Source organism: Vipera ursinii (genome assembly GCF_947247035.1).
Source record: "Vipera ursinii genome assembly, chromosome: 1".
In the NCBI taxonomy this organism is placed as follows: Eukaryota; Metazoa; Chordata; class Lepidosauria; order Squamata; family Viperidae; genus Vipera; species Vipera ursinii.
Genome location: NC_139512.1, coordinates 314548200 through 314573338, shown reverse-complemented (window position 1 = coordinate 314573338; position 25139 = coordinate 314548200). Strand labels below are relative to the sequence as shown.

The window sequence follows — 25139 nt, the reverse complement described above, 5'->3', positions numbered from 1 at the left end:
TTGTCTCTAGGTGTACAGGACCTGTTCATATGGTTATGGTAAGTTCTTCTCTTAGGGGAAAGTCAAAATACATGCATGGAAAAAGAAGATGTCTGCCTTCTTGGCCTGGTTATTTGTAGTCCTAGAAGGAAAAGAGTTTATAATTAATAAACTTCGTAAATTGAGGTTGGGAATAGAACTGAATGAGAAAGAAGTGCCATGGGGAAAAAAGGAAAAATATTCAGGCAGTGCCATATATTGTTTAATTTGATATTTGTGAGAGGCATTTTATAACATGGAATAAAGACCTGTTTTATATAGCTCTGAGTTTGCAATATTAAGTACTTAATTTGAAATTATTTTAGTTTTGCCTTAATGCATTGTACTGTTATATTCACACCTGCATTTAATTTGCCATTATGTAATAAATAATTTTAGATTTCTAAATGCTTATGCTTCTGTTTAAAAACATCTTTAATAAAACACACTAAATCAAGTTACTTGACGTGTGGTGAGTATTTGATTATGTTAGTGAAATGAGACCAATGCAATTAAATACACTGGAATGTAGCTCTAGAGTGGTTATGAAAAAAAAGCTCTGAATCATGCTTTTGGAAAGTACCTTTTGACAAAATATCTGGCAGTCACAAACATTGGCACTGTTCCCACTTTCCATTCTTTCTCCTGAACTGAAGCCAGATTCCTTTGGGAAATCATCATTTGTAAATGATTGTGAAGAGAAAAAATGGCATTCTTGAGTGTATAGTTACTGCTAATTAGAAACTAAACATTAGCAATCATGTCAGAGTTAATTGTATTTGAAAAGAAACATTTACAAGAACCTGTTAAATATGAATAGAGATAATATAGCTTAAATATGGAAGCATTTTAAGATAAATTATATTGCACTTTTGTGGTAAAATGCTATTTATTTTAATTAATCCTTTTGCTAAGCTTCTCATTTTCTTTCCACGTGGTATGTACTTCTGCAAATAAGCTAATAAATGAATTGGAAGAATGCCTACATTAAAGCAAGTGCAACACTGTGTTAACATTGTAACATGTACCTTATATTTTAGTCACTATTTTCTGATGTCTTTGTGTTGTAAGCCGATTTTTTTTCTGCCGAAATCAATAGCATGTATCTCATACCAGTAAGGACCACATTTTCAGAAGTTGTGTAGTACTGAACTTATAAATCTGCTGATTTGAAAATATGCCCAAAATAATGAGGTCTTCTAAATGAAGTATGGTCCAACAATTAAAATGAAGATTGCCCATACAGGTAGTCCTCAACTTATGACCACAATTGAGCTCAACATTTATGTTGCTAAGTGAGAAATCTGTTGAGTTTTGCCCCATTTTATGACCTTTCTTACCAGGTTTGTTAAATGAATCACTTCAGTTGTTAAATTAATAACACATTTGTTAAGTGAATTTGGCTTCCCCATTGAATTTGCTTGTCAGAAGGTCATAAAAGGTGATCACATGACCCCAGGACACTGTAGCTGTGGTAAGTATGAACCAGTTAACAAGCATCCAAATGTAAATCACGTGACCATGGGGATGCTGTAACAGTAATAATTATGAAAGGGTCACAAGTCACTTTTTTCAGTGCCATTGTAACTTCAAATGGCTACTAAACAAACTTTTGTAAGTCGAGGTCTATCTGTATTATTATATAAATAAATTATTATATGGCAGAAAATAGGCTTTATGTAGAATGATAATAGCAGAGTTATTTTTTGTTCTATGCAGCCTGACACAGGGATTTGGCAGCAGCTCAACAGCGGGTATTGGTACTGGGATTCTTGTTCTGTACCCATTTCACAGAAAACAAAATTCTTTTGGCTGTAAGGAAATCCTTTAAAATATCACTTAAAAGGGAGTTGTGTCTTTCCCTACCTCTAATTGGTGTCATCCGCCTAGCTGAACTTAGGTCAGCTGCCATGCCTTTTTAGAACTTGTCTTTATCATTTTGTCTTATATTTATTGCTAGGTAGGGTTTGTGATATAAACATTTTTCATAAGTTGACACCTTGAATGGGATTTGTTCTATATTAGTCAACAGTATATCTGTGGTGAAAAGCATAGGTTTCAGGTGAGTATAATTCACATAAGTAAAATACACAATTAAAATACAAGTCAAATAGTGCCACCTTGTGGCGTGCTAAAAGTATGCAAACAAATCAACAAAAAGCTCCAGTCTGTTCGAAATAAAGCTATTGTTATGATCCCCATGGTTTATTAAAAATGGTAAGTGCTATGTGTATAAACCATTTATGCATTTCACAAATCATTTTTGGATGGAATATATACATTTATGAGGATTGCATAAATATTTTCTTGAGTATTTCATTATAAATACTGTTCTTGAGATTCCTTGCATAAGTATGAGATCTGAAAAATTCTGCCTTTCTGTCTCCTGACTTCTAGATGTGGTAACTCTCCTGTGTACCGTTCACGTGAACTGGCTGGAAGAGCCCTTGTTCCCTTTGTTATGCTAAATTTGGTGCCACAGACAGTATCTTCTTTGTTAGCCGGACTTCCAGATAGCACTGTTCCTTATATACGGCAGAATGCAGTTCATGGAACGCTATTACAAGTGAGTTTTGCCTTTTTGCATAATGTAGCATCAGTGAAGTAAACACTTATTCACAAAAGAGTAATATCCAAATTGATAAAAACCTGTAATGGACTTATGATTAACTTTTAAAAATCAGGATGATTCCCATAATCAAGATATTAAAAATGGGATACAGACTTTATTTCAATACCTTGCAAAAAGTCCTGAAGATAATTTATGATCATTCTCAAATAATACAGGGAAGCACTTGATCATGAAGGTGGCTATTGGACTAACTAGCTAACTCCATCTCCCCCCTGCACGTCCTGCTCCCCCCTCCGCTCATCTTTTTAATTTCATATTGTTGTACTTCTACTTTTAATTTTCATTGTTTTACTCCTTTACTATTGTTATTTTTACATTTTTATCAAAAAATTTAATAAACAAATATGAATGAACTGTAACTTAATGAATATTCAGTTTTAAATGCAGGTATTTTGTATCATGAAGGGATGCGGTGGCTCAGTGGGTTAGGATGCTGAGCTTGTCGATCAGAAGGTCGGCAGTTTGGTGGGTCGAATCCCGAGTGCCGCGTAACAGAGTGAGCGCCTGTTACTTGTCCCAGCTTCTGCCAACCTAGCAGTTCGAAAGCACGTAAAAATGCAAGTAGAAAAATAGGGACCACTCTGGTGGGAAGGTAACAGCGTTCCGTGCGCCTTTGGTGTCTAGTCATGCCGGCCACATGACCACGGAGACGTCCTCGGACAAGTGCTGGCTCTTCGGCTTTGAAACGGAGATGAGCACCGGCCCCTAGAGTCGGAAACGACTAGCACGCATGTGCAGGGGAACCTTTACCTTTACCTTTTTTTTATTATTGAAAAGTTTTAAAATACATTTTATCTTTAACAATCCCCCCTCCCCCCCTACCTATCCCTCCCTACCCCTACCCCCCTTTCCCCCCTCACCCCCCCCCCGACTTCCCAGAGCTAAGTACAGGGTATAAAAACAAAGAACAATCATAAACATCCATATGCTACCAACAATAAATTCTTAAATCTATCACTCTCTAGCTCATATAAGATAACTACAAGCAATACTAATATTACATATAAAGAAAGAAAAAAAAAAGAAAATAGAAAGGAAGACTTATTCAAATGCTAAATGAAACTTTTTAGTCCCATATTTGTTCTGGATATATTCAATCCATTTTTTCCACTCCATAATATAACGTTCTTGCGAATGATCTTTCAAATAAGCCGAGATCTTTGCCATCTCTGCCAGGTCAGAAACCTTTAAAGTCCATTCTTCTATAGTCGGCAATTCCTCCTTCTTCCAATATTGACCTATTAAAAGTCTTGCTGCTGTAATTAAATTCAACATCAACTTAGTGTCCACAACAGTAGCATCTGTAATTATACCCAACAAAAAGAGTTGCGGACAAAACTTTATCCTTTGCTTGAAGATCTTCTGCATATTCCACCAAATTTTTATCCAAAAAGCCTTGACCTTTTTACAGGTCCACCATATGTGAAAATATGTTGCATCTTCACCACCACACCTCCAGCATTTTGGCTGATAATTCGGATACATACTTGCAAGCTTTTTAGGATCTAAATGCCATCTATAAAACATTTTATAAAACCTTTACCTTTTTATTTTGTATCAAAGTGACAATATAAGTGTAAGATTACTTATAAGAAAAATAACTACAGCATACATGAAATATTTATGAGTCATTTCAGTTTGTATTTTTTCTAAGTCAAGGTTGAGGGAAATCTCAGCTTTCATTTTTTACTGAAGAAGTAATTCCTAGTACTCCAAACCAGCTTGGCCAATTGTGTGGGATATTGGGATCTGTAGTTCAGCAACCTTTGGAAGCCATTGCGAAGTGATTATTGCAGGCTAACTCTGCCCATATCCTGGAGTTCGATCCTGACCAGCTAAAGGTTGACTCAGCCTTCCATCCTTCCAAGGTTGGTAAAATGAGGACCCAGATTGTTGGGGCAATATGTTGATTCTGTAAACCACTGAGAAAGGACTGTAAAGCACTATGAAGCATTATGAAGTCTTAAGTGCTATTTCCATTTATCATGACATGACCCTGGACACTTTATATTACCTTTTTCTGAATTTCCTGAAGGTGTATATTCCAAATCCTTTCAGATATTTTGAAAATATTACTTTGCTCTAAATTGTAGAGTTGCATGAAATATGATTGCAAAGTATATTATATAATTTGTAGATAGGATGGAATGCATATTAATGGTAGGATTCTTACTTGGAATTGGAATTGAGTTAAGCCTAGATTTTATTTGTATTATATGATTATTTAAATTCCTTCTTGGCTACATATGCTTATGCTCTCATTCTCCTGTCTTTTGAAATTTTGCTTTTTATTTTTTGGCAGTAGCTTAGGAAAGCAGCCGCATTTTATGGTGTGTCTCTGTTCATATGGATTATTTTTCCCACGATAGTAAGGAATGGTTCTCATAGGAAACTTAATGTGTGAGGGCATGGAATAAAATAGAGGGGTTCAACTTTAATGTGTAAACTTACTATTAAAGCTTAGTTTGGAGTCTGCAGTGTGAGGGACCAAGAGCTACACTTGGACATTGAAGGGGCAAAGTCTAAAAAATGGGTCAGAACCAGGATCATAACTGCTTTTGAAAAAATAACCAACTAAAAGTATGGAAAAATCAAATCATAATGATTAATTTCCTTCTCTGTCCTGTTGGTAGGAAATTGTCTTACAGGCAAAACAGTTTTTAAAAATGACATGCAAAAATAGCCAATCATATATGAAGATTGCTCAGTGTAGTAGGGTATCTGGCTGCATCCTCTGTGGACATTCCCCCCCCCCCATAATAATATGGATTTCGAGTAATAAGTTGTGCAGTAGAATTTTCAGTTAACTCCCTTGGCCTTTTGAAATAAGAATATTGCTAATCATGTATTTTTGTTATTTGACTTGGCAAACATATTTGACTTATAGTTTTTATAATTGATTTATAAAGGCTGTTATTATGAATGAATGTTATAATATCTAGAGATCAAAGCAGAAAAACTACTATTAAATATTTTTCATTGCCCCTTCCCTGCAGTTGCTCTTATTTATAATTCAGTTTTATTGACCAAGATAAGCTTTCCTTTGAAGCTGAGGGGGAAAAAAGTTCTAATGTCAAGTGGAGAGGAAAACATAAAAATTATGGCTCTGTACCTTTTTATTGTCTTTGTTGTTAAATTTTTACATGGAGTCTTGTATCAACAGGTAGGTAAACTTTATATGTTGTCAGTATTCTAAGTCTTTAATATTTAAACAGCTACTGCACAAAAAGTATCACTGACTCATCCATTTTATCAATAAATCAAACTGGAATATGCATGTATTGAGGACAGTTTATAAATAATGTCGTGATTATGTCCTAGGATGTTTGCCATCCCATGTGTCTCTGCTGTTTGTTTTGTAGGTGTGCTATTATAAAGCTAGGGAATTGATATTTTGTGCATTTTATAAAGATGGCCAGGTGTTGTGTATAACACAGAGGGCTGCTATTAGCAACCAAACATGTGGTGCTTTGCACAGTGGCAGAATATCACTATCAGCAGAGCAGCAAGGATGGTATCCCACATGGACTTGTGCACATGGGAAGGTAGTAAGTGCTACTGTGCAGCTAAATTACTTTTTTCCCAGATGGAAATGCTCAGTGTTCAGCCTGGTTTTAGAAAATGATGAAGAACAACAGACATTCAATAATAACATTTTTAAAAGAATCTTGGCTTTAGTCTTTTTTCAAGTTTGAAAGCCTTGGAAGCTTCCACCCCACCCCTCCTTTCTGCTTTGCATTAGATGCGTGCCACTTACCAAATGGGAAATGAGGTCACCTGCGATGAGATTACTTGATTTTCATGTAGTTCTGGAAATGTAATAAAAATGCTGTGGAAATTTTAAAACAAAAACTCTTTTAAATACTGTTATGTACTACAGTTAGCCTTAATATTTATTTCACTGTGTTAGCACAATACTCATTAAGGCTGGTTTTGATTATGTAGTTAGCGTTCAGTTTGCCCTTAGATTTACCTTGGCTTAGGCGTTTGCAGTTTAAATGCCACCGTGAAAATGACTGGAAAACATTAACATTAATATGTTATTACAAGCTGACATGCGTAGCCTGATGGGAAATAAAATTTATAAATAGACTTGTTCATATCCATATGGTAAAAATCTGGTGAGTTATAGTAAATGTTATTATGCGGCTCATTTGTTTCCCAGAGTTTGAGTTTCATTAGAGGCTTTCTTTCTAGTTAGTTTATAATTTGAAAAGAAATGCATTAATAAATAACAGCAGAACTTGGATTAACTAATAATTTGTTCAGACTGTAAACTTTGGTACAAGGATTATTCCCAGATGGACCATCAATAAAAATCTGATAAAAGATTGTTCATGCTGTTCCTACAAGTGAGAAACAAGAGAATTATCAATTTAGTAAGCATCAGATATAACAGTGCCTACAAACAAAAGTCTGCCAAATTAGACAAATATGTTGAAACTCATCACTCTCCTTTAGCCAGTTCAGGGAGGTATTCCATTTATTTATATAAATTATTTATATAAATGCTACATTTGATCAGATCCTGAGCATAAGCCAAATGCAACTATTGGGATTTCTTTAGAAAAATATCATATTATGTGGTACTATCAGCCTGCCTGAATTCAGGATAAAACAAAGTTTTGTTGTTTTCGTTTCACTTTTACTAGTGCTGAATTTTTGTTTTGCAACTTACGGTGTATGTAGTATTCATTTCAGTTGCTGAAGCATGTGGAATCCTTCAGGGTGTCAAATTTTCTGTCGAAAATGTGTAATAGAGTGATCTTGGTTCATTCACATAATTTTTTTCAACAATCACTGAGCTGAACAGAATTCTTTCAGTCTTGAAGTTAGAAATGTGAATATGTTTGACTGTAGTATACAAGCTAATGATATGCAAGCAGAGATTTTTAGTGGAACAGTATGTAATTTTTGTCTAATTTATAGAAAGTCACTTTTTATATGTCATAAATTTCATCTGAAGAGTTAGTTGCTGCTTGGAATAGGAGGGCAGACAAAGCTTTGGATCAGATTTTTGCCATTCAACTTCTCCCATCTGATGGAACCCATCATTCCCTCTGGTTCATAGAGGAGCTGAGGGAGATGAAAAGAGAGAAAAGACACCTAGACCAGTGGTTCTCAACCTTTTCTTTACCACAGACCTCCTTTAACTACCTTTTATGGCCATGGATCACAGACCCCCAAGACTTAACTCAAGATTTAAATCATGTTTCTTCAAGCCTTCGCAGATCACCTGTGACAATATCATGGCCCCCCTCCAGGGGTCCGTGGACCACAGGTTGAGAATCACTGATCTAGGCCATCGCTGGCACTCAACAGAGGGTGAGAATGGAGCATAGTAGCTCAATTCAACATGGGTTAGACCCACTACAGGTAGTCCTTGACTTATGACCACAATTGTGCCACATTGTTGCTAAATGAGACAGTTGTTAAGTGAATTTTGCTCCATTTTACAACCTTTCTTACCACATTTAATCAGAATAGAGCTGGAAAGGACCTTGGAGGTCTTCTAGTCCAGCTCCCTGCTCAAGCAGGAGAACCTATATCATTTCAGACAAGTGGCTGTCCAGTCTCTTCTTAAAAACCTCTAATGATGAAGCACCCACAATGTCTGAAGGCAAGCTGTTCCACTGGTAAATTGTCCTCACTGCTAGGAAGTTTCTCCTTAATTCCAGGTTTGCTTCTCTCCTTGATTGGTTTCCATCCATTGTTTATTGTCTTGCCTTCTGGTGCTTTGGAAAATAAATTGACCCCCTCCTCCTTGTGGTAGCCTCTCAAATACTGGAATATTGCTATGATGTCCCTCCCCCCAGTCCTTCTTTTCTCTAGACTAGCCATTCCCAAATCCTGCAACTGTTCTTCATATATTTTAGTCTCCAGGCCTTTACAAAATCTTTTTTGTAATATGGTGACCAAAACTGGATGCAGTAGTCCAGATGTGACCTTGTTATTGTTAGCTGCAAAGTCGTGTCCGACCCATCGCAACCCTATGGACAACGTTCCTCCAGGCCTTCCTGTCCTCTACCATCTTCTGGAGTCCATTTAAGCTCATGCCTACTGCTTCAGTGACTCCATCCAGCCACCCCATTCTCTGTCGACCCTTTCTTCTATTGCCCTCAATCTTTCCCAGCATTAGGCTCTTTTCCAGTGAGTCCTTCCTTCTCATTAGGTGGCCAAAGTATTTGAGTTTTAGCTTCAGGATCTGGCCTTCTAAAGAGCAGTCAGGGTTGATCTCCTCTAGGACTGACCGGTTTGATCGCCTTGCAGTCCAAGGGACTCGCAGGAGTCTTCTCCAGCACCATAGTTCAAAGGCCTCAATTCTTTGGTGCTCAGCTTTTTTTTATGGTCCAGCTTTCACTGCCATACATTGCAACTGGGAAGACCATAGCCTTGACTATACGCACTTTTGTTGACAGGGTGATATCTCTGCTTTTTAGTGTGCTGTCTAGATTTGCCATTGCTTTCCTCCCCAGGAGCAAGCGTCTTTTAATTTCTTGGCTACAGTCTCCATCTGCAGTGATCTTGGAGCCCAGGAAAATAAAATCTGTCACTACCTCCATTTGTTCCCCATCTATTTGCCAGGAATTGAGAGGGCTGGATGCCATGATCTTGGTTTTCTTAATGTGACCTTACTAAGGCTTTATAAAGCAGTACTAATACTTCATGTGATTTTGATTTTGTGCCTCTGTTTATACAACCAAGGGTTGTATTAGCTTTTTTGGCTGTTGCTGCACATTGCTGACTCATGTTTAAGTGATTGTCCACTAGTACTCCAAGGTCGCTTTTACAGTTACTGCTTTTGTTAAGTGAATTACTGTACTTGTTAGTAACCTAGTTGTTAAATGAACCTGGCTTCTCCATTGATTTTGCTTGTCAGAAGGTCGCAAAATGTGATCACGTGACCCTAGGACATTGCAGCCATCATAAATCTGAGTTATTTACCAAATGTCTGATCAAAATAAGAATTTTGATCATGAGACCATGGGAATGCTGCAGCAGTCATAAGCGTGAAAAATAATCATAAATCACTTTTCTCATTGGTGTTGTAACTTTGAACAGACACTAAATGAACTGTTGTAAGTGGAGCGTTATTTTATTAAGTCCTTCCTTAGGATGATAAGGGCAGTAAAGCATCAATAGTTTAAAAAAGTACAAATTTTATTTCATTCACTTCTTAGACTTGGCTTTGTGCTTATATTCCAATACATTTTTGTTAGTTATTTCTCATGTGTGTTTTGAAATAATTTGTTATGGATTTTAAGAACGCAAATAGATACTTCTTCCACATGTACATATAATGTAAAATCAGTGTAGCTCTTTTTGGATTTAAATGTCTGTATGCATTTATTTATTTTATAAATGTTATATGGCCACCCAACTCTACAATAACGCTGGGCACATGCAATAAAAAGAATTATACAATTAAACTAAAGCAAAAAAAAACACAAAAACCCAAATCCTCTAAGAAAAAACAACCATTAAGATAGTCACACATGTCCAGCCACTCACTTGAACCCAAGAGCATAGTTTTCAGAGCTCTTTTGAACACAGCCAAGATGGGGGCCAGATGCACCTGGAGTCCAGGAAGTTTCAGAGGGGAGGTACTTAAAACTTAAAACTTAAACCTTAAAACTTGGTTGTTTGATCTTGCTGGCCTGGACTGAGGGGGTTTTAATTTAATTTTAATTTAATTTTAATTTTAATTTGTTTAATTGTGGGCTAGTCTTATTTAATTCTATTTTAAAGTGTACTTATTTGTATTGTTTTAACTCGCCCTGTAAACCGCCCTGAGTCCTTCGGGAATAGGGCGGTATATAAAACCAATTAAATAAATAAATAAATATTGCTACAGAAAAGGTTCACTTTCTGGGTTTCCTCAGATGTTACTGCTTAAAGGGTAAGAAGTCAGCTTTTAGCAGAACAATCTTCCGTTCGCCATTTCTTCCCTGGAAGTCCCAGAAAAGATGATGTTGTTATTGAAAACTCCATTTGTGGTAATGTTTCTTTGTATTTAGCCATTTGCATTTTTCAACCTTTCATGAGAAACTACAAATCCAAGTTTTAAAGTGGCTTTTTCTGGTTTTTTCCCCAGAAGATGATGATGCCATCTAGATAGTGTATCAATAAGACAACACTGTTGTTTTAAAAATCAAATCATAGTTTACTATAATTCAGAAAAATGTATTTGCTCTTTTTCCAAGTATACCGAGCAAACCTGAATCTTATTTACATGTCCAATAAGTTGGTATTTCATCTAAGCAATTTTTAAAATTGCTCTTGAAAACAGTTGCATTATAAAGAAAGTTTATGAGGTTTTTTAATGTTGTATGAACTCTTATGTTTCATAACTTTGAAATGAACTTTGAATCTTGCAAAATCACAAACTTGTGATGGGTAGCCATATACTGTAAACTAAATAAATAAAAAATAAAGGTAAATAAATAAGTTTGAAACAGTACGGCCATGGAGGAGTCAGAAGTTTAACAATAAAAACTATATTTTTAAACCCTTGGATGTTATATCTGGAATTCTCTCTCTAACCAGTGTATGGTATTATAAATCAAATTACCAAAATCAAATATATGCTTATGCTTTCTTCAAAAATCTGCAGATGGGAGTAGATAACTTCCATTCTTACCCTGTGCTCACGTTCTTTGAAAATTATTAACATTGCTGATGTAGAAAGGACAACTAATTTGTTCTTTCTTTTTTCTTTTGTACTGAGATGTTATATTCCTTTAAGCACATTTTCAGATTTACCATATGCTACATACAGAGGGTGGTCAAAAAAAAAGGATGTCCCAAATGCTTAATTGAATGCATCTGTATTTTTTATTTACTTATACACATTCCTGCCAACTAACTATGAGATTCAAGGGACGGTCATAGAAGTGATGAGTGTTTGTATACGACTCTTATTATTTCCATATTCCCTAGTAATTAAAAATATTGCACTTCACATACCAAATAATGTTATAAATTTTTTCCTAAGATTGGTTATTTACACAAACTATACATGCATGCTTCCTCTCTGATAAGCACAGTATAATACAGGTTTTTCTTCCTTTTCTGGTGCAAATTACCTTGTTGTACATATGCTATAATGCTACCATTATAATTCCTGTAAGGCAGAAGTGTCAAACACAAGGCCCGGGGGCCAGATCCGGCCCGCGAAGTGGTTTCATGTGGCCCGCGAAGCCATCCTGGAAACAGTGAGGGAACAGCCCCCACTACCTTGGCCCTGGCCCAGAGACCCTCCTCCTGCCAGAGACCCTCAGATCTGTCCCACTCCTGCCCAGGCCCCCATAGGCACCCTTGATGCGAACGATGTAGAGCTGGCCACGCCCACCCAGTAGGCCATACACACTCTAGCCACGCCCACCCAGTGGGCCACGCCCACCCTGGCCATACCCACCCGGCCCCCTGAGGGCAACCGCAATGCTGATGCGGCCCTCAATGAAATTGAGTTTGACACCCCTGCTGTAAGGAAAAGTGACATGCTGAAAAATAGTACATTTAGTGACAGATAGAGTACTATAGGATTCAGCAATGTACAGATTATGGTTCAGTGATGAAGGAAGTATCTTTACATTTAATCAGTTTCAACTTGTTTCTGTAGATGTTTGGAAGGTTATTCTCCAAGTGGCTAAGTTTCTCTCACTAAAGAATTATTTTTTTTAGCAAAATCCAAATTCAGGGGAGGAGATATTTGAAAAATATTGAAACAACAATCTGCAAACTTTTTTTATTTTTCTTTTAAATATAGGTCCTTCACTTGCTACAATCTTATTTGGAATCTAAACAGAGGGCTAATTCAGATTTTCATCAGGGTTTGAGCAACATTATCACTAATGTATGTAGCAAGCTATGGTTGGCAAATAGGTAAGTCAACAATGGAATATATTTATAGTCACAATAAAAATAAAAGCAAATATGAAATGCACAGTAAGACAAATAGTAATAAAATGAGGGTACCACATAATTGCTAATAACTAGGCAACGTGTTCACTCATGCCCTGGTCATCTCCTGTTTGGACTATTGCAATGAGCTCTACATGGGACTACCCTTGAGAAGCACTGGGAAGCTTCAGCTGGTATAGAATGTGGTCACATAAGCAAGTCAGGTAGGGAGGGTATGTTGCAGAACCCATCAGTTAAATTCCAACTAGTGGGGTCCAGGAAGAGAGCCTTCTTTGCTGTTGTTCTTGTTTTTTGGAATATTCTCCCTCCTAGAGGGGAGGCAGCCCCCCCCCCCCGCCATTCTGACTTTCAGAAATGTCCTGGTTCTGCCATCTTACTAGGGACTTGCAGATGAGTGTAGCCTGGTGGCCCTTACCCTGCCTTTTAATTAACTTTGAATGTTGGATTGTAACGATTTTTGCCTCTTTCTAAATTTTATATACAATTTTTATGTTTTAATATTTTACTTGTACACTGCCCAGAGTCCTTCTATGAGGCAGATGAGTGGTTTCTAAATTTGATGAAAATAATAACAACAACAACAACCAAACCTTCTTAGTGGTTGCTTCTACTGGATCTTATATCAGGAAGCCTGTAGCCTTTTGGTGAAACAACTAAAATTTCTGACAAATGAGTAACGCTGTATTGCCAGTTATGTGGAATTACACTGGGGTTCAGATTTGGCTTTTATTTTAATAAGAGGCAAACCATCACTTAGAATATAAATCTGTGATGCTTTAGTTCAACACAGTGAATTAGAGCAGCTCATTTCAATCTTTTTCAAATCTGGCACCTATTTTTAGTCCACATATTTCTCTCTGGAAAGAGCTTTTTTTTAAAAAAAAAGTGTATATTTTTATCAATAACAGAGACCACTTTCTCTGAGGAATAAAACTTGCAGTTATACCAGCTGTGTAGACAAAATATATATGTCTTTAATCCCAAGGTATTTGAAGCCTAAATCCTTCCAAGAGAAAATTTGCTTCATAAATTTAAAATCAGTACATAAACATTAGTCAGACTCTATATATTTCCAAGAACTAAATCAACATTTCCTTATATACTTAAGACAATAAAAAATGAACAGCTGATAGCTAGTTTTTCAAAAATCATTACAAAAATATATATTACTTATAGTCAATTTTTCATAAATAATTAAAATTTATTTGTAAACTAGTCCTATCACATTTCATTAAAAGCAAGAAATTCAAAGTAATATTCAAATATATATAAATATAGGACATCAGATTGAGGTAGTGTGGTTGTATAAACGATATAGGCTAATAAGGTTTTCATCAGTATGAAAATGTCATCACTAACGGGAAAATATTTAATAACAAATGTATCCTATATTTGGAGTGATTTTGTGTTTGCTTGGAGTCCATTGTTGAGCCAGTTGCCTACATTTTACTCCATTGCTGTCTTTATGATAACTAATGTATAGGGCTTGTGTATCTACTTCTTACTGATACACTGGATGGCCAGAAATTTAAATTCTTCATTTTTATTCAGATTGTCCTCATTCTGCTCCATTCCTGTTGTCATTAGCAATTTTGGACTTTAAAGATCAAAAGGATAATTCAACTGTACTAGAGCAATTTATCCACTCTCCTTTTGTTATATTGTTTAATTTACTTGCATTATATGGATTATTACTCTCTTCTGATTTTGGGGGCTGGTGGTGGTTGTCTTCGATTATAAATATGAAGTAAGGAAAGATAGTCCTTCACTTCCAACCACAATTGAGCCAGAATTTCTGTTGCTCAGCAAGACAATTGTTAAGTGAGGTTTGCCCCATTTTATGATTTTTCTTGCCACAGATGTTAAGAGAATCACTGCAGTTAGTAATTCATTTGTTAAGTGAATCTGGCTTCCCCATTGACTTGCCTGACTGAGGAATTCTGGGAGTTGAAGTCCACAAGTCATAAAAGGGCCAAGTTTGAAGACCCCTGATATACCGAACCAAATACTTGATGACTTCAAATTATTCACATAGCTCCACAAGGATACCAAAACTGGATGTTCTGAACACAACCGTGATCTAGTCCTGACATGTATGTATGTCTGGTACTTCACTCCACTTACGTGGTAACCTTGTATGGTAATGATAAATAAGAACAACAAAGGAATGTTGCAGGAGGGTTGTTGGAGAGCACTGTGCTTTAAGCAGAGGTTTTTGTTTATCTTAGGCGTTTAGACATATATTTCTTAATTTTGTAATAAAAATAAAACCAGAAACATAGCATATAAATAATAATCCTTGCCAACTCACATATACTTGTTTCTGCATTAAGGATTGAGGCCAGACAGGACAGAACAAAGCAAGAAGAAGAAAAATAAAAAGTTAAAGTGTAAGTCATTTAAATTTTGCTATTGACTTTGTTTCTAGGCAAAATCCTTGTCTGGTGACTAGAGCAGCATATCTTGATGTCCTTGTTCTGTTGAATAATTATCTGGGAAAGGCAAAAATTAAAGGTAAGCATGAGCTAATGCATCACTTTCCTGCCAGTAAAAAAACAAAAATGACAATCTTTTAAGACTGAACTGAGGATGAAGGAATATATTTTATGACACTTTGAATTGTCAGGTTTAAAACACTAGCAGTCTCCTTCTAATGTGAAGAAAGGCAGAGTCTTCTAGAGCAGACATGTCAAACTCGCGACATCATGTGACGTCGCACAACGTATTGGGACAATTTTGCCATTGCCAGCAATGGGATGGGCGCGGCTTCCACGTGACGCGTCCATCCTGTGGGCCTGCAGTTTGACACCCTTGTTCTAGAGTTTAACAGAGATAAAGCATTCCAAGGCTCAAATTATTGTAAAAATGGGGATGAAGAGATAAATATGCTCAAGTGGCTGTATTAGAAAAGTATCCACATTTTGCATATAATTACTCATTTCACTTACTTAAAGGGTATTATTTTTCCCTTTATTATTTATATAGACCATCTATCAGCCAGAACATGCCGTGATAATAAGGAAAATTCAGCAACTGTTGATGGGACTGAGGCTTCCTTGCACTTTGTATATAGCTTCCATTGGTCTGGTTTCCAATGGCATTTCTTTTGCACATGATTTGGCTCTTAATGACTTGGTTCCTTATTATTATTTTTTCAAAAGCATCATTTGATAGTATTTCTGGCTTTGTCATCTCTGTGTATGTGATTAGTTCATTTTTAAGCTATATTCCACAGTTGTCAGTTTTAGCTTCATTTCATGCTCCATAAATAACTATAAACTTCATAAATAACTGGTATACTAGGTATATCCCATTGTTTTTTTCTTTCTACTCTTCTACATTGGACCCCTATTCTTTTTAAAAAAATATATTTCATTAATTTTTTTACAATAACAATATTTAGTGCTTGGTGAACAATATGTTGTCTGGGTTCATATATTTAAAAACAATAATTATTTTCTATAATTGACCAATATGTTAGTTGATAATATATTTCCTTGATCCTCTCTTCTTCCAATAATATTCTCCTTTTGTCTACATTTGTTGTTGTTGTTGTTCTTAGTTGCGAAGTCATGTCCGACTCATCGCGACCCCATGGACAACGTTCCTCCAGGCCTTCCTGTCCTCTACCATCTTCTGGAGTCCATTTAGGCTCACGCCTACTGCTTTAGTAACTCCATCCAGCCACCTCATTCTCTATCGTCCCATTCTTCTCTTGCCCTCAACCTTTCCCAGCATTAGGCTCTTCTCCAGTGAGTCCTCCCTCCTCATTAGGTGGCCAGAGTATTTGAGTTTCAACTTCAGGATCTGGCCTTCTAAAGAGCAGTCAGGGTTGATCTCCTCTAGGACTGACTGGTTTGATCGTCTTGCAGTCCAAGGGACTTGCAGGAGTCTTCTCCAGCACCATAGTTCAAAGGCCTCAATTCTTTGGCGTTCAGCCTTTCTTAGGGTCCAACTTTCACAGCCATATATTGGGAAGACCATAGCCTTGACTATGCGCACTTTTGTTGGCAGGGTGATGTCTCTGCTTTGTAGTGTGCTGTCTAGATTTGCCATGGCTTTCCTCCCCAGGAGCAAGCGTCTTTTAATTTCTTGGCTACAGTCCCCCTCTGCGGTAATCTTGGAGCCCAGGAAAATAAAATCTGTCACTACCTCCATTTCTTCCCCATCTATTTGCCAGGAATTGAGATGGCCAGAGGCCATGATCTTGGTTTTCTTAATGTTTAGTTTCAACCCAACTTTTGCACTCTCCTTCTTCACTCGTAACAAGACGTTCTTTAGTTCCTCTTCACTTTCTGCCATTAGAGTGGTATCATCTGCATATCTTAGACTTAGGTTGTTGATATTTCTCCCGGCAATTTTAATTCCAACTTTTGATTCATCTAGCCCTGCCTTTCTCATGATGTGCTCTACATATAAGTTAAACAGTTCTCACTGTTGCTTCTTGACCCGCATGTAGGTTTCCAAAGAGACAAATAAGATGGTCTGGTACTCCCATCTCTTTAAGAACTTGCCACAATTTGTTATGATCCACCCAATCAAAGGCTTTAGCATAGTCAATGAAGCAGAAGTAGATGTTTTTCTGGAACTCCCTAGCTTTCTCCATGATCCAGCGTATGTTGGCAATTTGATCTCTAGTTCCTCTGCCTCTTCGAAATCCTGCCTGTACTTCTGGTAGTTCTGGATCCACATACTGCTGGAGTCTAGCTTGTAGGATTTTAAGCATAACTTTACTAGCATGTGAAATGAGTGCAATGGTGCGATAGTTGAACATTCTTTGGCACTGCCTTTCTTTGGAATTGGAATGTAAACTGATCTTTTCCAATCTTGTGGCCACTGTTGAGTTTTCCAAATTTGCTGGCAAATTGAGTGTAGCACTTTTACTGCATCATCTTTTAAGATTTTGAATAGCTCAGCTGGAATACTGTCACCTCCACTAGCTTTGTTGTTGCTCAGCTTTTCTAAGGCCCACTTCACTTCACATTCTAGGATGTCTGGCTTGAGGTCAGTGACTACCTCATTGTGATTACCAGGGATGTTAAGCTCATTCTTGTATTCTTTTTCTGTGTAATTTTGCCACCTCTTCTTAATCTCTTCTGCCTCTGTTAGGTCCCTGCCATTTTGGTTCTTTATTATGCCCATTTTTGCATGAAACGTTCCCTTCATCTCTCCAATTTTCTTGAAAACATCTCTGGTCTTCTCTATTCTATTGTTTTCTTCTATTTCTTTGCACTGTTCATTTAAGAAAGCATTCTTATCTCTTCTAGCTATTCTCTGGAATTCTGCATTCAGTTGGGCGTATCTTTTTTTTTCTCCTTTGCCTTTCGCTTCCCTCCTTTCCTCAGCTATTTGCAAAGCTTCCTCAGAGAGCTATTTTGCTTTCTTGCGTTTCTTTTTCTTTGGGATGGTTTTAGTTGCTACCTCTTGTATAATGTTGCGAACCTCTGTCCATAGTTCTTCAGGCACTCTGTCTATCAGATCTAATTCCTTAAATCTATTTGTCACCTCTACTGTATATTCAACAGGGATATGATTTAATTCATACCTGAGTGGCCTAGTGCTTTTCCCTACTTTCTTCAGTTTAAGCCTAAACTTTGCAATGAGAAGCTCATGGTCTGAGCCACAGTCAGCTCCTGGTCTTGTTTTTACTGACTGTATAGAGCTCCTCCATCTTTGGCTGCAGAGCATATAGTCAATCTGATTTCTGTGTTGACCCTCTGGTGATGTCCATGTGTAGAGCCATCTCTTGGGTTGTTGGAAAAGAGTGTTTGCTATGACCATCGTATTCTCTTGACAAAATTCTATCAGCCTGTGCCCTGCTTCATTTTGTACTCCAAGGCCAAACTTGCCTGTTATTCCGGTTATCTTTTGGCTTCCTACTTTAGCATTCCAATCCCCCATGATGATAAGAACATCATTTTTTGGTGTTATTTCTATAAGGTGCTGTAGGGCTTCATAGAACCGGTCAATTTCATCCTCTTCAGCACTGGTGGTTGGGGCATAGACTTGGACTACTGTGATATTGAATGGTTTGCCTTGGATTCAAACTGAGATCATTCTGTCATTTTGAGGATTGTATCCCAGTATTGCTTTTCCTACTTTTTATTGACTATGAAGGCTACTCCATTTCTTCTGAGGGATTCTTGCCCACAGTAGTATACCTGATGGTTATCTGAATTAAATTCACCCATACCTGTCCATTTTAGTTTGCTGATACCTAAGATGTCGATGTTCAGTCTTGTCATCTCTTGTTTGGTGGTCCAGCTTTCCTCTATTCATGGATCTTAATTCCAGGTTCCTATGAAGAAAAAATCTTTACAGCATCAGACTTTCCTTTCACCACCAGACACATCCACAGCTGAGCATCCTTTCGGCTTTGGCCCAGTCGCTTCATTCTTTCTGGCGCTACTAGTACTAGCCCTCTTCTCTTCCCCAGTAGCATATTGGACGCCTTCCAACCTGAGGGGCTCATCTTCCAGCGTCATATCGTTTTGCCTTTTGGTACTGTCCATACTGTAGGGTTTTCATGGCAAAGATACTGGAGTGGGTTGCCATTTCCTTCTCCAGTGGATCACATTTTGTCAAAACTCTCTGCTATGACTTTTCCGTCTTGGGTGGCCCTGCATGGCACAGCTCATAGCTTCATTGAATTACGCAAGCCCCTTCGTCATGACAAGGCAGTAATCTACGAAGGGGTTTGTCTACATTAAACAAATATAATTCTTAATATTTTCAATACATACAGAGTTGGGTCTAAACATTTTTCTAGTATTTGTACATATAACAATAACATCAACATATAACATCTTTTCTAATCAGCTTATGTTTCAATTGTATTTATAGAAGTCATCTTATTAAGTCATTATATGTCCTGTTTCAAAAATTTTATTTAAGCTTAATTTTCCCTCAGTATTGAAACCACTCTTATCATAATTTTCTCAAAATTCATTACCTTTGAATATCTAAACTTTTACACCGTCTCAATATTTTTACATTTCACATATTATAAAAGTATTATACTACTTATATATCTTATCCTTCTTATGATAGGGCCCCTTTACGTACAAGCTTTATCTATTCTTTTAACCATGTTCAAAGAAGTATTTAAAGATATAGTAGACCATATAGCAATCTTAGGGACGCGGTGGCTCAGTGGGTTAGGATGCTGAGCTTGTCGATCAGAAGGTCGGCAGTTTGGCGGGTCGAATCCCGAGTGCCGCGTAGCAGAGTGAGCGCCTGTTACTCGTCCCAGCTTCTGCCCACCTAGCAGTTCGAAAGCACGTAAAAATGCAAGTAGAAAAATAGGGACCACTATGGTGGGAAGGTAACAGCGTTCCGTGCGCCTTTGGCGTCTAGTCATGCCGGCCACATGACCACGGAGACGTCCTCGGACAAGCGCTGGCTCTTCGGCTATGAAACGGAGATGAGCACCGGTCCCTAGAGTCGGAAACGACTAGCACGCATGTGCGGGGGAACCTTTACCTTTACCTATAGCAATCTTACTATAGGGCCTCTTTATACACAAACTTTATACTTTTTGACTGTATTCAAACAAGTGTTTAGTCATATAGTATTCCATCTGGTAAGTTGAATCACATCTCTTATATCTAATTTTCTTCTTTTGCCAGATCGCTTTCCAAATCAGTAGATTTAGCTTACCAGGTTGTATTTTTGTAGATATTGTTGGGTATAAAAAAGACAAATCAAGTAGAATATTCATTTTTTGTCTCCCATGATTTAATGTTTCTCCTGACAGCTCTTTAATCTATTTTATTAAATCTTTTTTTTTGTCCTCAAGTTTGTTTTGAAGTCCTGGAAGGTAAAACATCTTTTTTATTTCCTTTGTTGTAGCAAAATTTTGCAGATTTTCTTTTGTTTGTATTAAGTTGTAGTTCTCTTCATTTGTAGCTTCTGTATTTAAGTCATTTTCTTCTGATTTGTACTGTATTATCTGATTTATTAGTTCATTCTTTATCGTCATTTTTTGAGCGTTGTTTAATTGTGAGTTTAGGTTAGAGATATGTTCATTTATATTATCAAAGTTATTTTTAATCTCATCATGATTTAAGACAATTGTCATTTGAGTCTGTTGCAGCATTGCATATATTTTCTCCTGGAATGTATTTGCTTTGTCTTGAGTCATTGTTTCTGCAGATCTCTGATGTTCCATACTGGGGTCTTTTGGTTTTCTGTCACTTTTAGATAAATATACAACATCCATCTTGTCTCCCTCGTCTAAGTAGTTTTTCACCGGTACCATAGTCTCTTTAATTAGCTTTATCAAACCAGCCTGTCTTGAAATCCAAACAACCAAATCTTGTGTAGTTCTTATCTTTATATATGGTTTTTGTAATCCAATGTTTCCAATCATCAAAGCACCACTGAAAACAGTATTTTGTAACAGTTCTTCTTTTCAGGGGTCTTATGATTAGCAGCCAGCCAAGATTTCAGTCCAAAGTGTTTAACCACCTGAAAGCTTTCCAGTAACTTCCCCTTTAGAAGATTAACCAAAGGCCAAGGTTTTCCTTTCTCTGCAAACAGTCTTTAATTTAAAAATGCAGCTCAGTGTGTTTATAATCCCAGAAGGTCAGCAGTTTCTAAATATATATAATTTCACCCTGTAGTAGATAGCCCAGTGCTTTGTTCCCAGCTGGTTTTTTTTTGCTATTTCTGGGTATCTTGCCAAATTCTGAGTCAGTGAAGCTATAGTTTTCTCTAATCCTCCACTAGGTGTCAGTAGGTGTTCATTTTCCAGCTTTTAAAGCAAAGAGTAGTAGTAGTTGTTATTGTATTATTATTATTATTATTATTATTATTATTATTATTATTAAAATTTCATCAATACTTTTTCAGGTATGGAATTTTAACAGTTTTCTTAGTTTTCATATTTATCCAGACTGTAGTATTTTTAACCTCATTTCAATATATTTTTGTTCCCCATAAGAGTTTATTTCGCCGCTTGCGTCTATGGGAGAGTGGGGGTATAGGCTCCTCCCTTCTCTGGGAGGATTTTTGCTTCTTGGGAATCTTTTTCAGGAAATCGGATACAAAATAGGAGATAGAAGATCGAATTCTTCATCCAGTTTCAAGCACACTGTTCACTGTTGTTCTGGTTAGTGCCTTTGGACTTCAGCTTCTAGTAGCTTGGGCTGGTAAGTGAGGTGTGGCCAGCCTTTCTCCTGTTGGGTTAGAGGGCTTCCCTTGGATAGAGCGAGATGCCTGCCATCATTCCACGATTATCGGGGCACTCCTCTTATTTTGTCACCTCTTCAGGGCGATTTTAGACCCATTTAGGTTCCCCTGGTAGGGCAAAACTAGCTGTGGGGTGTGGAGCTCCACAATTCCTCGGCTGTGTGCTACGACGCAAAACCGAAAGTCCCACATTGGACCTCTGTTCTTATTCATCAGGGAGATAACTGTTATGGAAGTTGCCTTCTACAGAATATACTATTGTATAGTTTGTGATCTCTGAAATGAATTCTTCCAACGCAAAAACATTCTCAACCTAGAACCAACATATACTGCTTAAAAAAATAAAGGGAACACTTAAACAACACAATGTACTGTATTTAATAGTAGGATGTCTTATTTTCTGTTCCCTTCATTTTTTTGAGCAGTATATTACTCCTTTACGTTTATTTTAATTGATTTTAAGTTTTGTAACTGTTGTATCTGTTTTTTAAATAACCTTGTGAACCGCCCTGAGTCCTACGGGAGAAGGGCGGTATATAAATTGAATGAATGAATAAATAAATAAATAAATTTATTTTTGTGTAGAAATCAAACAATTGAAAACAATCTTCTGAAGATTGTATTTTGTCCTATTTGCTTTTCAAATTCATGATAATGTATCAATGATCTTCCTGGTATATAATAACTAACATGGAAAAGACTTTTTAAGAAAAAAATGAGAAGTCTTTCTTGATGGGACAGATATTCCCTATTACTTGAAATAGCTTAATCAGCACAAAATGAAATGCAGCATTAACAGTTCTGTAGCTGATTAAACATGGACAATTTCTAATTAGTTACGATGTTCATAGATAACTTACAAGCTATTACTTTTTCCAGAATATGACTCCCTTGCTTTTGTACCTTTCTATCATTGGCTGTTCCTAAATATTTTGCTTTAAATACTACCATAGCAAATTTATTTTGCAATGTTAGATCAGTACAAAAAACTTTTTGTGGCATGATTAAATTTAGGCCAGTTTGGAATCTTATGATTATAACTACACTACAATTCCCAGTGGCAAGTATGATGTCCAGAAATAGTGTGCAGAGATGGTTATGGAAAAGCACAGCTTATAACCTTTTAAGAAATAAATGCTACTCAAGAAATTCAGAGATAATTGTTGTTGCACAAAATCTGAAGCAGTATTATACTATTAGACTATCTAGCCTAATAATGTTTCCATTAGCAGATGGCAGTGTGCCCAGTTGAAGTGATGAAGGAGAGTCACTGGCTCATATTTCCTTAAGATGCAGCTGTGGGTAGCTATGGAGACAGTTTGGGGAATGGAAGACTGCAGTTGCATCAAAATAATCCCAGCCAACTTGATACCTCTAAATGGACATTAATCATATCAATACAGTGAGCACCATTTGTATAATTTTTTCTGCTAGTGCCTAATTCATTTTAGAAAATTTTAGAAAAATACTTCAGTATGTGTTATGAGAACCAGAGCAGGATTTTAAAATGTATCCCCTTCCCTTGTTTATATAGCATTAAACTTTGTCCCCTGGGTTTTTAGGGGATAACCACTATCAGAATGCTAGGTTCAATGTTCCTCCTCTGCCACGCTATGAGTCTGTCTTTTCCAAATGTCTCTTAAAGTGGGATAGTACAATTCTTTTCCTGACAACTATGAAGGTAATAGAAGAGACTGTATTTACTAAATTTCTCCCTGCAAAAATAGTCATAATCTCTAGACCAAGGAAGATTGAATAAGCCAAAAGAACTGAAATGTTGAAGTAGCTCAAAGATTCTTGTGGAATCGAATAAGAGATACATGATTGTCCAGTGAAGTTCAGTTTTTAGCCGATAAAGAATGGTCATTTTTATAATAATGTATATTAACCAATGTTTAGCAATATTCAATGCATTAAACCTATCTACATTACATTTATGCCTGTGTGTTTTAACTACATTTATTATACTATTATATATTCTCTCTGTCTCTCTCACTGTGTATGTGTGTATACATACACATAATATATGTGTGTGTGTGTGTGTACTTTAATTAAAGTGCATGGCTTTTAATATCATTTTTTGTCAAGCATAATAAATATTTTTATCTTAACCCCAAATACACTTTAGGCTAGTGACCCCCAACCTTTTGGGCATCAGGGACCAGTTCTGTGGAGAGAGGTTTTTCCGTGAACTGGAGGGGATGTCCTTCCTTCATCCCGTGGATGGGGCTTCACTTGTTTACATGGCCTGGTTTTTGGCATGCCATGGACCAGTGCCGGTCCATGGACTGGGGGTTGGGGACCTGTTTTAGGTCCTTTGATTAAAAATGATAGTGAACAAAGAAACAAACAGCTGAAAGTTCAAAAGATACATCAGTCTGAGTTGCAGTTCATTTTAATAATATATTTGTATTATTTGATGTAAAAGGAAGCCATTATAGATACAGTTGAATCAACATACCTACAAAAAATATTAAAAACAGCTGTTGTGTAAATTTTCTAATAGTAAATATGTGACTTAAATAAATATTACAGTTAGTAGAATGAAATATCTAACTTCCTTTACTAAAATCTATTTAAAAGTTGCCTAAAAAGATTATAAAAATATTGACATTGTAAAATAGCTTATATTATGTGACCTGTGGTTAATTTTAACAAAATTCATCAGAACAAACTGGACACAGGTTTTTCCTCCTACATCATACTGTATACTTTGGGTACATTAATTTTTATTAGTAATAGTAAACTAAATTATTAGTGTGGCCAGTAGTTGCAAAAAGGCAACTTTTTGTCTATTTGACTGTGTGGTCTGCTGATCAGGGTATTTTGTCCGGTGTCGGTGTAGTTCAATCTCACAGTCAGTATAGACTTGTTGAATCCTACTGGGTATAACTGGTGTTCAGTAAATCATCCTTGACCATGGAAGCAGGGTTGTAAGGGTCATTCTTAAGTTTTTCTTTTATGTCTTTTTATGCCTGCATATATATTGATTATTTCGAAGTAACCACTTTTATGCTCATTCTCAATCAACAGCACTGAAAAGTCACTTAAATGCCGTAGTGATAAATTATTTTGGTCAGTAACAGACTATGATCAGTGATTCTCTGTGATGCAACATGTCCCTTTGGTCTATAGTAAAATCATGAGAGAGAAAAGTAACATCCTCTAAATCTTGTTCTTCATTAGGTTCTAGATCACCCTGATTGCTATTTTCTATTCTTGCAGGGCCAACATTCTCATCTCTGTAGTTCTGAACAATTTGGGATCTTTGATGCTTGCTGTTCTTATTGTTTTCCCAACTTACATGTTTTGTACAAAAATTACCGTATTTTCCGGCGTATAAGATGACTTTTTAACCCATGAAAATCTTCTC

The 25139-nt window shown here is 36.7% G+C and overlaps 1 protein-coding gene across 6 annotated transcripts in view; it reads left to right on the top strand.

The window, feature by feature from the left end:
• THADA (THADA armadillo repeat containing) overlaps nucleotides 1-25139 on the top strand; it is a 149234-nt gene that overhangs the window by 82283 nt on the left and 41812 nt on the right. For all 6 annotated transcript variants that reach the window (XM_083348549.1, XM_083348552.1, XM_083348547.1 and 3 more), the window contains 3 exons: nucleotides 2416-2584; nucleotides 12420-12535; nucleotides 15003-15088. In XM_083348549.1, the coding sequence (XP_083204675.1) occupies nucleotides 2416-2584; nucleotides 12420-12535; nucleotides 15003-15088 (371 nt within the window). The remainder of the gene's footprint in view (nucleotides 1-2415; nucleotides 2585-12419; nucleotides 12536-15002; nucleotides 15089-25139) is intronic.